At 40.5% G+C, this 15,712-nt stretch overlaps 2 protein-coding genes across 2 annotated transcripts; both read left to right on the top strand.

The window, feature by feature from the left end:
- The first annotated feature begins 4,159 nt into the window (after positions 1-4,159).
- Positions 4,160-7,443, top strand: gjb1a (gap junction protein beta 1a). Its single transcript, XM_080780011.1, has 2 exons — positions 4,160-4,287; positions 5,307-7,443. Exon 2 carries the CDS (start codon positions 5,321-5,323, stop codon positions 6,041-6,043), a length of 723 nt encoding a protein of 240 aa, XP_080636137.1. The 5' UTR covers positions 4,160-4,287; positions 5,307-5,320; the 3' UTR covers positions 6,044-7,443.
- A 1,196-nt stretch (positions 7,444-8,639) lies between these two features.
- Positions 8,640-11,420, top strand: gja2 (gap junction protein, alpha 2). The gene is made up of 2 exons (XM_080779722.1): positions 8,640-8,781; positions 9,779-11,420. The coding sequence occupies exon 2, from the start codon at positions 9,826-9,828 to the stop codon at positions 10,888-10,890; it is 1,065 nt and encodes a 354-aa protein (XP_080635848.1). The 5' UTR covers positions 8,640-8,781; positions 9,779-9,825; the 3' UTR covers positions 10,891-11,420.
- Positions 11,421-15,712: the final 4,292 nt, after the last annotated feature.

Below are 15,712 nucleotides of genomic sequence, written 5' to 3'. Positions count from 1 at the left end.
AACTAAAGGCCCAGTATATAAAAAGTGATTTTTATTGGGGGGGGGGGGGGGGGTGTATAGTAATTTATTATTTATATTTATAATATTGTTAATTATGATAATTGTGGATTGTAGGCTAGCACTCTGGCTCTGACTGCAAGTTTGAGAAACGATTGCAATCTCTTTATTGGTCTACAGATGGCCCCCTACAATACACTACTACACCACATAGCCAAGACTGCTATCCAGATGTCCTCCTTTATGGCTGCTAGACCATATGCAATTTCTATAAAGATGTGCTGCTACATTTCACTACTAGGGCTCCATTTTCGTCACCGCTAAACCCCTTATCCCTAAAATTCTTTGCTTTTTTTTTTTTTTTTACTATTTTGCAAAACATTTTTGAATAGTTAAAATGGCCTGCAGTCTACAAGCTCACATCGTGTCAATGTAGATTGGCTAGTTGAACAATATAAAAAAAAGAGGCAAAGCAGTTTAGGGATAAGGGTTTTAGCGGTGACGAAAATGGAACCCCTATATAGTCTCAAGGGACAATTCCACAATCTCTGAATGCTATAGATGACCAGAAGCATTTATGGGAGGCAACAGTCTGAAGACCATAAAAGGAACATTGCTGTCTTTGAGCACTTCCACACACCACCACCATCCACCACACACATTTACCTGACATAATTCAAACGGTTCCAGACAAAATCTGTTCAGTTACTTAGACAGAATCAATTTAACAGAGCTGGAGATATTTACATTTGACCAACAGTGACTTTCTGAATAATGATCTATATAGAGTTTTATAATGTACCACTGAAAAATGATAGTTTTTAGCTATATAGGGCAGGTCATAATATACATTGTGCTCAGAGGATACGCCACACGAATGCAACATACAATGAGTCCTATACATTTAAAACCTTTTTTCGTTTTTTTTCTCCATTTTTTAAATTAATTAATTCATTTATTTATTATTGCGACCATAGGTCGCAGTTACCATGAAAACCTGCATTTCCCGTCACTCGTGTCATGTCACGTCACACCTCCATATATGGTCACGCCTCATGACACATATATGGCTGTCTCCATATGACGATCTGACATTATAAGGGAAAAAAGGTCCATATATGGGCATTCCCAGACGATGCCAAAATAATACAATCCCTCTTATGCCCATATATGGAGATCCCTGATGTCATCAATCTTAAGCCCATATATGGGAATGTCAATATATGATCATATTGTGACAGTCTCATGATAACACATGGATCTTCATACTGTATTATGTGGAGCTGACTATCATCACCTGGAACCTCCATATATGAAGATCACGACACAGACCTCATCAAACCCTGGATATAGCCATACATGGTTTGACAATACTAGATCTGCATATATGGAGCCGGCCAGCAACTCTACATCCTCACCTCACCTCACCGCTGACCCCACAGACTCCAGATTAGTATAGTCTAACTCCTGCTTCTAATGCCGTATTAAGAAGCTGTTTCAGCGCGACCTCTGCATTCAAGGCGAGGTCGCTTCTCGCCCTCAGGGTCGTCTTACTGGTTATTATTATTATCACCCTCATTATTATTATTATTATATTTTGTATATGTTTTATTTTTTTTAATTGAAATGTTTCCCCATAAAACAATTTCAAATGACATTATGTCCATGGTCTATTTAACTCAAACTGAGACTGTCTCAGACTGATTTAAAAAATCCATAAAAACAACACAACAATCAATTTCACAGTCAGGTGGGGTAGATCAGTGATTCAGGAGCCCCAGCGGGGGGGGGGGGGGGGGGGGGGGGGGGACCTTAACCCATTCTGACCTGAGATCAGATTAAAAAAATGTCTATTACATCCCGACAGTTTCATTATTAAGGGGCACCTTAGTTTTCTCACTCGACAAACCAACGTATAGTATACACATGTCTAAAGTGAACATTTAAGGACTTTTAAGACCTTTTGAAGACCTGAAATTATTCATTGCATCAGTAATCAACAAAACCAGTAATCAATATATCAATGAAAAATGGTCAAACATTGGCCAAATTGTAAAAAACAACAAGAGGCGTGTAAATAGATGAGCTATTTTCACAATTCTCATCTGTATAACCGAGTCAAACTCAATGTATTGCCTCAACTCCTATACAATTCCAACTGTTGGACTGGGGGTCCCCAGTTAAAGTGTTATTATTTTGGGGGGGTCACGGCCTGAAAAGCTTAGGTGTGACCTAACAGTAGGCTACTAACTCTAACATGTTTTTGACAGACTTGCCAGCAGGGAGAATCCAAGGAGTATCACCTGTTTCACCGTGGTGGCACTGGCTGACATCCCATAGACGTGGTGTCTGACATCAGCTTCAGCTTGCAACACATGTCACAACAACAACAACCCCCCCCCCCCCCCCCCCCCCCTCCTACTTTATTTTTTTCTCAATTATTCAACCCATTTTGACATGGAAACGATTCTGCAAATGTCTTCTAAATCCCGACTGTTTTCTTGAAAAAGCTGTTTTTTTCTATGTCAGTCGTTCTCAATCACTTTCATGTCACTTTTCACGATTCTTCAAAAATAGCAGACCTACACTCGGTCTGCCACTCGGTGGCGCGCTATGAGCTTGTAGATCTGCTATTTTTCAATAGCTAAAGCATGACATAATGCTAACACCAAAAGGGTGTTAGCCCAAAATGGGTTAAGTGATTTCAAAAAATAAAATCATATTATCTAGGCCTATATCATGTTATGTAGACATTATGTCAGGTTTATTTGTAGGCCTGGCATATAGTGTGTATAGTATCAATGTACATATTATATATTTTTTTTATATTATACTGTTCTTATTGTTTAAGACTGATGATAGGTTCTTGGTTTGCCTATGATCCTAGATTACTATTTCTATACATGTGATACCTACTGTAAATCGCTCTGTATTAATTAAGAGCGTCTGCTACAAGTAGAAACGTTTGAAGTAAGCTATACTGTTGATGAAGAAGAGCATGGATGCTTTCACTGGAAGAATTAGCATTTAAGAAAAGAACAAGTCAAGAGCAAGGTGAAAGTTACACCCCATTCGACTGTTTCAGTGCATAGAATATGCGTCATCAACCGTCATCAGGACCATGCAGTGGGCCCCCAGTATGGACATTTTCCACATACTCACCGTTTCAGTATGTCATTATCAGCTATTGTGACGGTGGTGATAATGGTATTTTTGTGTCACTGATGGAGGGGCGCCGTGTCTGGTGGCCTTTGGCGCTAGAGCGAGTCGCCGTGCCGAGCGTTGCGAAGGCAAAGCAAAGCAAAGTTACTATGTTGTTTACCCAGGGTATAACTGGACTAAGCTCAAGAACTTGTTTACAGCCAGGCCCTGCTCATAGAACATTTCATGGTAGGGTTCAATGCCTTGCTCAAGGGCACTTCAGCAGTGGTCATTTTAACGTGCCGGTCCGGGGATACGAACTAGCGACCTTCCGATATCAAGACCGCTCCGCAAACCGTTCGGCCACCATATTAGTAGCCCCTAGTTTCCATGCGCCGACAATATAGTTGGAAATGACACATTCAGCCAAACACCACAATGTCTAGTTAGTATGCCAGTATGGCCATATTGGCCGTATTCCAACGTCCTGATAACGGTTAATTTTGTCTATTTAATACAGTGATAACGGGTGAATCGCTTAGCTCTGGTCCATAGCTCTGGCAGCAAGAGCACTAGAGCAGTAAGGCTATATGGACCAGCAGCTAGGTGAAAGTTGAAAATCATATTCTGGATGCAGAGGCTGGAAAGAGCAGCTGGGGAGCACAGACAACTGATTACAATTTCAATTTGATTCAGTTTTAGCATTTGTATAATAAACTCCTGTCCTCTTATCTTTAAGATTTGCCCAAGCAGCATTTATATATAGGACGTTCTTTGTTGTTGTTTTCTTGTACATTTTACTCCATATTGCGTCAAAAGCATCCTCCACTTCCCTTCCAGAACACAGCACAATAGGCAATGGGTGAAATACGTATCTCCCCACACAGATTCCTTGGTTTGGGTCGAGACGTTTCATCTGAAAAGACGTTTGTTTGTTCCCTCTCCCTGTAAATGGAGCTATTGTATGCAAATGTTAGACACAAAAGCATATGACTTCTTCAGTGCAGGGCAGTGGCTAGTGTGAGAAGAAATTAGCAATGCAAAGTCATGGTCTAATGCTTTCTTTACCAGACACTAATGAAAACAAAACCTGCTGCTAATGTCGACGTAAATATTTCTGGGCATGATATTCTTTAACTACATCTGAAGGTAAGGTAACTAGAACATCAAGCTATAGAAATTATAGTTAACTTTCTATGTTTCAATATTGTTGTGTTATGTATGCCCTACTAATGGTCTGCTTCTGTCAGTTCACTTGAATCAACAATATTTAGCAAGTCTCTTATTTCTGTAAGATGTTTGGACATTTTCTTAATTTTATAGATCTTGTTATAGCATATATACATAAAAATGTGTTGCCACAATATTTCAAATAGATCACCAAATTAAAGTGATATACACATTGTTTGCCTTTTTAGTTCTCACTTAGTCCAAACTTCCATATTTCTTCCGTTGATACAGCATGTTTAAATGTTTGTGTGCATTGGTCTGTGCTATGCTATATTCATTGTCTAGTTCACGCTGTAGAAGTAGTGGGCTTATCTAGCGCACGCGGATCTCAACCATCTCACATGCTCGATGACATCGGGCCAAACAATGGAGATGAATTATAGAAGAGACTACAAAGGTCGCCGCTGATGTCAAAATTAATTTCATGGCTCCCGTCCCCGCTACTGGTGAAAGCCAGGTCACATGATGCATTATGCCAGATCATAGTCTGGCATTCTTAAGTGGCCCGCCAACCCCAGAGGGCACAGAGAGGTTTGCTTCTCCTCTGGATTCACATCCATGCTAAACCAGTGGGCAAACGTTGACCTCCACCCTGGCTGCCTCCTATGCCTCTTACACCACCCGCTGAGCCCGGTAACAACTCCAACTGTACATTTCTATAGCGGGAATGGTGCCAAGCCATGTTTGGGACCATGCAGGGAAATGATGACTATAGCACAAAGGAGTTCAAACTTATTGGGGAAAACTATTTCCCACGAGCTATAAATTGATTCTGACTGGGAAATCTTCAGCTCATATATTGGGTTTGATGTAAAGGTGCATCTTCCCGTTAGGCAAGGAACATAATCATTGCACAGTGATATAATTAGATGACGATTTTAAAAGCGGAATCTGTTCGACACAATTATGTGACCAGTTGTTATGTCTTTGTCTTTCAGACCCAGAACCGAAGATGAACTGGGCATCGTTTTATGCCGTCATAAGTGGTGTAAACAGACACTCTACAGGCATAGGTCGCATCTGGCTGTCTGTCCTCTTCATTTTCCGTATCTTGGTTCTCGTGGTCGCGGCGGAGAGCGTGTGGGGCGATGAGAAGTCTGGCTTCACCTGCAACACCCAGCAGCCCGGCTGCAACAGCGTCTGCTATGACCACTTCTTCCCAATCTCCCACATCCGCCTGTGGGCACTCCAGCTGATCCTGGTGTCCACCCCGGCCCTGCTGGTGGCGATGCACGTGGCTCACCGGCGCCACATTGAAAAGAAGCTCCATAAACTGTCTGGACGCGCCAGTCCCAAAGAGCTGGAGCAGATTAAGACTCAGAAGATGAAAATCACAGGTGCTCTCTGGTGGACGTACGTCATCAGCCTGATGTTTCGCATCACCTTTGAAGTCATCTTCATGTATCTGTTTTATATGATCTACCCGGGCTACAAGATGATCCGGCTGGTGAAGTGTGACTCGTACCCCTGCCCGAACACGGTGGACTGCTTCGTATCGAGGCCTACGGAGAAGACCGTATTCACTGTGTTCATGCTGGCTGTTTCAGGTGTTTGTATTGTGCTCAATATTGCAGAAGTGGTCTTCTTGGTTGGGAAGGCTTGGGGCAGGCACGTGCACAATGCTGGAGATTCAACCATGGGGGCTTGGATCTCCCAAAAACTCTGCTCTTTCTAACAAACATGCGACTCAGTACTGGCACTAAAGGACATGAAAATGCCACCTAAGACTAATGGAATTACTGTACATCCATCCAGGTAACTTTATCTTGGGAGAAATGTAGATTTTACGTATAATATATAACAATTGCCATTGAATATCCACTTGATAAATTGAACATTCATATGTTCAGCACTCAAAAATAGAAAGTGAGATCACCTGATTCAACTCAACATTGAACTGGCTACAGTATTGTTTTCTTTTTTTCTTGTAATTGTTAATTTGTTATTAGTTATTTTTTAATAAACTACATGTTTGTTAGTGTGCACCATGTGAAAGATGGCACAATTGTACAGTGCATCTGTAAATCAAGTGTTGTAACCACACTTCAGATATAGGTTTTAGTGTTATTTTGGTGTAGTCAAGTGGCTCAGGAGGTTCGATCCCCGGCTCCTCCTGGCTTAGTGTCAAAGTGTCCTTGAGCAAAAAATGAACCCTAACTGCTGCTGTTCAATAGTTGCCGACCGTTCCTAATAGTTAGGATGGTTTCAACCTAGAGGACCAGGTATGTGCACACATACTTGGCTGATACGCCAACAACAACGAAAGGGGAAACATTTATATTTTAATGTATTACTTTTTAGCACTTATATTATTATATACATTTAAATAGTATAGTGCTTAAAAATAATAATTTATCATTACCATGTCTGAAGCAACATCTACGATCACTATTGTTTCTGATAACAAGTATTGTAAGACATTTCATACAGTTTAACAATATGTTAAACGGTCATTAAAAATGGCTTACAATAATATTATAATTGAGTTGGCTTTGGTTCTCTTACATTATTACAATTAGTTATTTATGAACATAATATATGAATAAGGCCAAATCTACAGAACATGTTTTAATTCAATGTGGAGACTATTGTAACTTAAACAGTTAATATTTATATTATTAATGCTTACAGTATATCAATCATGACATTAAATGTCTTGCATTTGCCTTAAACCGCAAACAAATTAAATGTAACCTATTTGCTAACCCCATTTGAATTCCTAGCAATTTTTTAAGGATTATATTATTCTGCTTCATAAACAACATTTTACATTTTGAACCAATGTAAAAAAAATACAAAATACAAAAACAATGTATTTTTACATTGATGTCTGCTTTCAAACCGAAATTAAAGAAGCAATAGCCTGCCACAGAAAAATATCATCTGGACTTCAGACATCATCTTTTTCGCATTTTTTAAGAACGCCTATTTAGTTTGGTAATTATCCTCATACTTAGAGAAGATTTCAAACATTCAGGAAGACAATTCCAACAATATATATCTTTGGAGTCCATTACATACAATATATTACAGGTAATGTGAATTAATGATATTTTCTATTATACTACTACTGTGCCTAAAGTATTATGACGGTATGAAAGAAAGTACATTGGAGAACTTTTTTTTACTAGATGTTGTCAGTGATATATATCATAAAATAGAAATATATCATGATCACCCCAATGTTCCACTGAACTAAACCAGATGAAGCCTAAATGTGCATCTGGGTTAGTTTTTTTACCCAGTGGAATTGTGCAATAGAAACACATAAGAGATCCTGTGACATATTGCCACCTGTAAAATATACTCAAACAGTCCAACTAATTAAGTTCTCTAGAGGTTATCAATAGCCTTGGTCATGTGAGGGGGTTACTGTGTCAAGTGAGGTTGATTCAGGTTGGACAGCTGCCGAGGGCAAACACGAGGGCATTTCTCTTTTTCTGGCACATAGGTGGTCATTTGGTCAATTCAGGCAACTGTTTTGGTGTCACTGCAAGCTCAGAGTCAGTAAGGAAGAGGCTGACTTTATTCTGATCAAATAAATCATTTTGGAATTACAATGTCTCCGTGTCAGACTCCCAAGTGGAGTCGGCCCCACGTACTGCACCGGTGTTTGAAGTGGACTATATTCACCACCTCATAAGTCATACTCAACTACAGCTTGGAATGCCTACAATTTATTTGCGTGCTAGACTGTATAGGATGCATTACTTGAAAGACTAGCAATATTAAAATGAATTGTGATTTTATGCGATCATCCGTGTCATTGTCGTTTTCTTATTTCGCCTGGCAATGTGCATGGTGATTCTCTAAATGAAGAAGTTAGACAATTGATTTCCCTATGTTGTCAAATGTCAAGTGTTACATTTTTGTTCACCCTGTTGCAAGCATATATCATCTGTTGACAATATAACCATCAGCACACTTTGAAATTCCTGTCAGTCTATCAATAGTCAACTCAAGAGTACATGCCAAATAATCCCCACCATATCGCTAACCGGATAGTCAAAGGCCATCTCACCAAACCGCACAACACCATGACAGCATAGCCACTCCCTGAATTATATTTAGAGTTTAGACATGAAAGACTATCCCTCGTCCTTATTGGACTGCAGGGCTGCCTGTCAAATGTGAAGACACGCCACTTTAGCACGCTTCTCTCCCCAGGAGTTACCTCCATCCTCACTGGCACACTGACAGAGGTACACACATGGGTTCTAGTTGGGCTATCTCATAGAGTAGCCATTCACTGGGGTCAGAGTATAAGGGACCTCGACTAGTTGAAAGTTAAAGCCAGCTAGTTGTGATTATATTTGAACTTTAGAGCTACTACATTATATCATCGCCAATCCAGAAGGGAAAGATATCAGAGTGGACAGGAGAGCTCCACTTTTTGGAGATGAACTTTGTCAGGTAGGTCTAAAATTAAAGATACTGCAACTGTGCTATGCTACTTTCACATGCCATATAAAATCTGCCTTGTAATTTAGTAAGCTGCAGTACAGTACCTGTACTGTAAATATGTATTAATTCAAACGTGAAATCCAAGTCACCCATCATCATCAAATGCCTGGCTCAATCATTCAGTAGTGTGAGCAGAAAGACTCCTTAAAGTCCATGATGGAAATATATACTATAATGGCTGTCAGCTTGGGAATCATATCCCTACGACTACAAGTCAAGTCATGTCAAGTTTATTTATAGAGCACTTTAAAAAAGAGTTTGTACCAACAAGCATTATAGAGGGCAAGAATAAAAACAAAATGACTGTATGAACATATTGTACAACACATGCACCATCACCATGATGAAAGATAGTCTAGTCCAGTGGTCTCCAGCAACTAAATATGAACTAGAAACCAAGTTCTGTAAGGAAAGTAAGCTACAACTTGCTGGGAGCTGTTGCATCTCAAGACTTACAGCATGGTATAAGTGGTGCAAAATTATCACTCACAGATTAGTCAAAAAAGTAACCAGGTTCTAATTACTAATCAGTGTATACAATAGTTAGTGACTGCATAAAAAGTATGAATGCATTTGTAATTCTTACTGGTTGTGGAGGGTCTTTTGACCGATGTTCAACAGATAACTTTTTAACATAATTGTACAGGTACAGGAAAGGTCTGTAAGCCAAATTAATCTGTACGGTCTGACTGGACCGTTCACTTACTGCAAGTGTAATGTAAGAAACACTGCAAAACTGAGTGTTTTATTTATCTTGGAGTGCAAGAATGGAAAGATTCAGAGTTAAATATCCATGGATTCTGCAGGGTAGCTTATACGGTCTGTGATAAGAGTGTAAAATATCCCAAGCCTGACCACTTTCAGTATAACACGGGCACTATTTTTGTTCAAGTATAGTTGTTTTCTTATACTGTCAATTATATATTTTCGTTCTTTCTTCTTGCAGGTGTCTCTCCAGATAAAAACTACAGTATACACGACGTGTGAGCCACCATGGGTGACTGGGACATTTTGTCGAAGTTGCTGGACAATGTTCAGACGCACTCCACTGTCGTGGGTAAAGTGTGGCTGACGGTGCTCTTCATCTTCCGCATGATGGTGCTGGGAGCCGCCGCCGAGAAGGTGTGGGGGGACGAACAGTCGGGCTTCACGTGCGACACCAAGACGCCCGGTTGTCAGAACGTGTGCTACGACAGGACCTTCCCCATCTCCCACACCCGCTTCTGGGTGCTGCAGATCATCTTCGTCTCCACTCCCACGCTCATCTACCTCGGACACATCCTGCACCTGGTGCGGATGGAGGACAAGGCCAAAGAGAAGGAGAAGGCGCTCGAGAAGCAGCACCAGCTGCTGCCCGCGGGCAAAGTCAAGAAGCCGGTCAAGGACGACACGGGCCACGTGATGCTCAGAGGGGCTCTGCTACGAACCTACGTGCTCAATATCATTTTCAAGACCGTGTTGGAGGTGGGCTTCATTGTGGCTCAATACCTACTGTACGGGTTCAAGCTTGAACCCATGTACAAATGTGACCGCTACCCTTGCACGAACTTGGTCAACTGCTACATCTCTCGGCCTACAGAGAAAACCATCTTCATCATTTTCATGCTGGCGGTGGCCTGCCTCTCTCTGCTGCTCAACCTTATAGAGATGTACCACCTGGGTTTCACCAAGTGTCGCGCGGGCCTCCGCTACAGACGGTCCCATGCCACGAGGGAGATTTCAAAGGCAGCGAGCGAGCCGGTCATGCCCTTTGTCCCGAGCTACAACTACTTTTCCGGTCACCCTGCAGTCACCGAAACCTTCCCCGCGGACGCCAAGTACGTCAGCATGCCAGAGCCAAACTCCGCATACAGCCCCTACAACAGCAAAGTGGCTTACAAGCAGAACAGAGACAACCTGGCAGTCGAGAGGAAATGTAAACCGGAGGGAGAGGACAAAAAGGAGAAGAAAACATCCAGTCCGGTCTTTGACGCGCCCTTTGACAACCAAATGCGCCGATGCAGTGAATCAAGCAAGCACAGCAATAATAAAATCAGGCTGGATGATCTAAAGGTCTAGGTCTAGATTCCATCAATAACGCATAAAAGACTATGCTGTCTGATGCATGCATTGTTTTTGTTTACAACCTATTTACTTGAAATGAGGGAAAGAAATCAGTTATTTCCTTCATAACTGTATAATGGCATTGTTGTTTCTGTGGGGTTTTGTCTCCACACAGTTTACACAATTTGTGCAATAATGTGAGGATGTAAAAATGTGGAACATTGAAACATTGTAAAGTAACAAGGCAATTATTGCAGGGCAATCCATATAGTCCCTCGCCAGATGAAGCAGTGTTTATGACTGGGTTATAAGGTCACAGTGAACTATTTTGGTACGAGACGTGCACTGCCTTCCCTAGACGTAACCATATACTGTACCAAGCCTCCTCATCCTAGGCTGCATGCTATAGAACAGGGGTAAGGAAAGGACCCCTTAGCTGAGAGAGAGATGAAACAGGGACCCCCACTACATTGTTTACAACTTTTTTTTGACTATATCAGTGTTGCATAAATTTATGTTTTTTTTGTTCATCTCAGAGTCAGACATTTAACCACTTAAACCTTAAAGGACAACTTTAGTTTTTTTTCAACCAAGGCTCACGTTTTAGGTTGTTATTAGAGAAAGAAAAAGATGAGTGTTCATTTTTCTTCATTTGCTGCTTTCTTTCTTTCGGGGGCTAAATATGAATTTTTTGACAACATTTTATAGCTATTTTTTTATTTACTATAGTCGTACTAGACCCCAAGAAATTACATCTTGCCACAAAAGATCACGCAATCTACTGAATGTGTCAAACTGACATATTGAGTCTATGACACAGTGTGGCTTCCCCCCAGTAGGCTACCTTCACATTCAGTAGATCCTGTGATCTTCTGTGGCCAGATTTCCTGGGGTCTAGTAGGACTATAGTAAATAATAAAATAATAAATCGCCATAATATTTTGTAAACAAATACATATTTAGCCCCATGTTCGAATGCCCCCCCCCCCCTGTCAAAAAGAGCTAAAATCCCTAAAACGAAAGAAAGAAGCAAATGAAAAAAGATTAACACTCATCTTTTACTTTCTCTAATAACAACCTAAAACATGAACCTTGGTTGAAAAAACCTAAAGTTGTCCTTTAAATACTTAGTACTTGATATGCTCCTTTTCACCCCGAGAATCCCCCTTACACCAAACCTCTTTGCAGAAAACAGCCGAGCTACAAGCTCAGCTTGGATACACGAACACGAGCAGTAATATTGTCATTCATAGTAAGTGGGGTATGGTGATTATACCGGTAAGCTACTAAAGGAGACGGCTAATGGCTGGCACTTCATGGAGTCACTTAACCACTAAGTCCTATTTTGAAAAATGTGTAGAACATTTTTAGAAACTTAAAACTTTTTTCGAAAAAGTTTGACGATCTTACATTGAATGCCACATACAATTGTCATGCCCCCCCCCCCCCCCCCGCCCCCCAGTTAACAATAAAGTGCTTAATGTTGTATATTTGTTCAATGAATTGAAAAAAAAAGGAATTGCATGCAGAATAGTGGCCTCTCACTGGCAGACAGTGCTCCTATGATTCAATAATGCAAATATGCTGAGTGGACACATTCCAGAGAATGGGTCTGTTAACCACTTAAACCCTGAGTCTAGAGCAGACTTATTAGTAAAATGGATCTGAGTTGCAACTGTACTTGGTATGCTATTTTTTTCATTCTACACTAAAACTCTTGACCAAAAATAGCTATTTCTGGCAAAGGTTCTGCCCAGAGTAGGGATGCTCATGCGGGTTCAAGTGGTTAAAATGCAGCTGGTGAAGATTTATACCTACTACATCAAGAAGAGGTTACTTTATGATGAGAAAACCCTTTTAATGTGATCAAATAAAATGGATTCATCCAAACATTCAAACTGGGTCTGGGTCTGCTTCCATAATACATTGTTGATCATATAAATATTTAAAAAAAAGGACTGAACTCTTCAGCGTTTCAATGAACGAGTTTACATGTCCAAACAATATCCAGTCAAGGATTCGTACTATTATGTCCTCATCTTATATTGTCCCAGTAGTTTTATGCTACCGTTTGGTTTCCAGTAACGCATGCAGGCCATGGTGTGTTGTGTAAATGGGGGGGCATTTCTACGACACATGCCATAGTACATCGCCAATGGTGTGAGAAGTACTTCAATGGGCTATTCTTTGCTTCTATAAATACCTCCAGGCACACTCACAGAAGTATTATTAGTAAACTGGGGGAAGGAGACCATAATCATTGTCCTACATCAGCAATTGTACTATTATTTATTAACTAATAGTCACAATATAGTCAGGAAAGTATCTCTCAAAAATATATTACCCATCCCCATATTAAAGCTATGGTAAGATGTTTTTTTTTGGTTAACTTAAAACAAAACTTTTTTGTTAAAAGGTTAAAGCACAATATTCAGGTATAGTAATCATTGCTGTGTGTTTACTGACTGTTCAGTGACAGAGGTCTCCCATCTCTTTAATGAGAAAAAGAGAATACATGTTCAGGTGCGTTAATTGCCAAACAGGAGAGCAGCCATTTTTCAGCTTTAATTTGATTGTGTTCCACATCCAATTATGTCTACTCATTTATTTTGTGTCATCTCTTCCAAATACACTTGTTTATCCTGTATCCTATGTAAGTTCTCTCTCCTGATAGGATAAAATTCGTATCCTGACCTGAATATCTATATAGCAAGTAGTACCATCAGAATACCGAGCTATTTAATACTTATTTTAACAACAACAACCAAAATCGCTCACCATACCTTCAACTGACCTACATAACAACATAGGAATTTAGAAGTGACATTGATAGCATGAAAATGACAGACACGTTTTAAATAGCCACACATTTTTGGTCTTGACATCGCAGTAAACAACAACACATCTTCAGAATTCCACAGTATACACACTCCATAAATGACTGGCACCATAAATATCTCACAAGCGCTATCGGTTCATCTTACAGGTATTTACGTCAACTAAATCTTCCCTTTAAAAGGTACTATTTTCAGCAATATTGTCATTTTAGATGGGTTTAAGGCTACTTTGTATTTAGCCACATGCATCATTAATCTATTTAAATGATAATGAGAATACTGCAGTAAGAAGAATACAGAGTAAGGCCTCTTTATTTCGGAAAGTATATTTGATTGGCTGAGCGCAATATTACAAACTATCTTAAGCAACCAGAGTTAAATATCCAGCTCTTTAAAAATAATAATAATAATATATATACCAGTCTGTGTGTGTGTGTGTGTGTGTGTGTGTGTGTGTGTGTGTGTGTGTGTGTGTGTGTGTGTGTGCGTGTGTGTGTGTTATTGCCATTAAGATTTTTGCTCATGCGCTGTGCTATGTAGGTTGTATGTTCTTTGTGGTTATTGTGCCCATGCAGTGCCCACACATATGGCAATAAACTACAGTACACTAACTCATGGCCTAAAAACTGTCCTGGGGCTAGCACCCAGCAGATCTCACAACCCTCTACACGGTCTACTACAGCATGGCTTTTTAAGTGAAGATTTGTATTTCATTGTATCGAGCACTAGTCGAGAAACAGTGCCGTAAATAACCCTGGTGACATACGATGACGCGTCAACGATGTCAGTTACTGGGAAGTCGGACGTCAAGAACTTCCACAGAAAAGGCCAAGGGAGTTCTAATGTCATGGGAAACCGGATTTGGGGACCCCTCTGGACTGCCTGGTCGAGTCACCGTTACAGAGGGTACGCGTGTGACATCATCATCATCATACCCGGAAGTTATGCGGGCACCCTATACTGTACTGAGAGGCAAAAAACTCCTTTCTGTCCTTGACAGCCCATACTTCCAAACACAGAAATCTGATTGCATTTAAACAACGATAAATGATGTTAAAGACACTTTGCCACTGACTTTATGCATGCGCATACCCTCAATTAGGAAATGTGCCCATAATCAATGGCATGTGTCTGCTCGCTCATACATAAGTTGCAATGAGTTTAATAGGAAATAAATAGATCAGTGGTTCTTTTTTTCTTTGCTCTGGGCCACTAGAATATCTCAGTTAAATAATGACTCTTAGGGGCTTGATTTAATTCACCTCAAATGAACAAATAAAATGAAGCCTTTAACAGTCATTTCTTTTATTTTACACCACACCCATATTCCCCCTCCCAACACACAACAGTATAGTCTCCAGGTTGATGTTCAGTCAGGTGGTGGTCCCTGGTTCATAATCAGTTGAAAACCCCTGCTCTACAGAAACAAGGCCAAATGCTCTATGATTCTATGAGTACAATTATAACCACTTGAGCCCGAAAAGCCGTATTAATAAAATCTACAAACTCACACAAGGCAGCACATCACTCATGCATTGTGAGCAACGTCTTTTGACCATTTCCGCATAGCCGCATGAACCAAAATAGGGAGGCCAGGGTTAAAGTGGTTTAAAGACAGGTGACAGGGTTGTAACCCTGTGCCATGGCGGAAGACGCGAGTGATACTGTACACTCAGTAGGTCATCTGTCATTGACTCCTGCAGTTTGTAGGTCAAACAGACGTAAAAATGTAGCCAGGGTGCAGAAACTAGTGAGGTCTGGTGGCATCAGTGGTGGGGGTGGTGTTGTTTGGGTGTGGGGGGGGGGGGGGTGAGCCTCACTCAATTTATAACCTATTGAGAAAGTCAAAGCTTTTCTTTTTGTTTTACTGCCCCTTCTGGATGAATTCAAGAAGACTATTAAATGGCAATTGAAGAACACCAAGAACAAGCAAAGATTATACCAAAATGACACCTACAAACACATACCCATTATCTGCATGGTGTTGGATTCAGGGTGGT

Source organism: Protomyctophum bolini (assembly GCF_963924005.1).
Source record: "Protomyctophum bolini genome assembly, chromosome: 13".
Classification (NCBI taxonomy): domain Eukaryota; kingdom Metazoa; phylum Chordata; class Actinopteri; order Myctophiformes; family Myctophidae; genus Protomyctophum; species Protomyctophum bolini.
Note: the sequence above shows the minus strand (reverse complement) of the source record. Positions and strands in the feature narration are given on the sequence as shown.

Excerpts from the sequence above, each read along its gene's own strand:
- gjb1a (XM_080780011.1), top strand. The coding sequence starts at position 5,321 with ATGAACTGGGCATCGTTTTATGCCGTCATAAGTGGTGTAAACAGACAC.
- gja2 (XM_080779722.1), top strand. The coding sequence starts at position 9,826 with ATGGGTGACTGGGACATTTTGTCGAAGTTGCTGGACAATGTTCAGACG.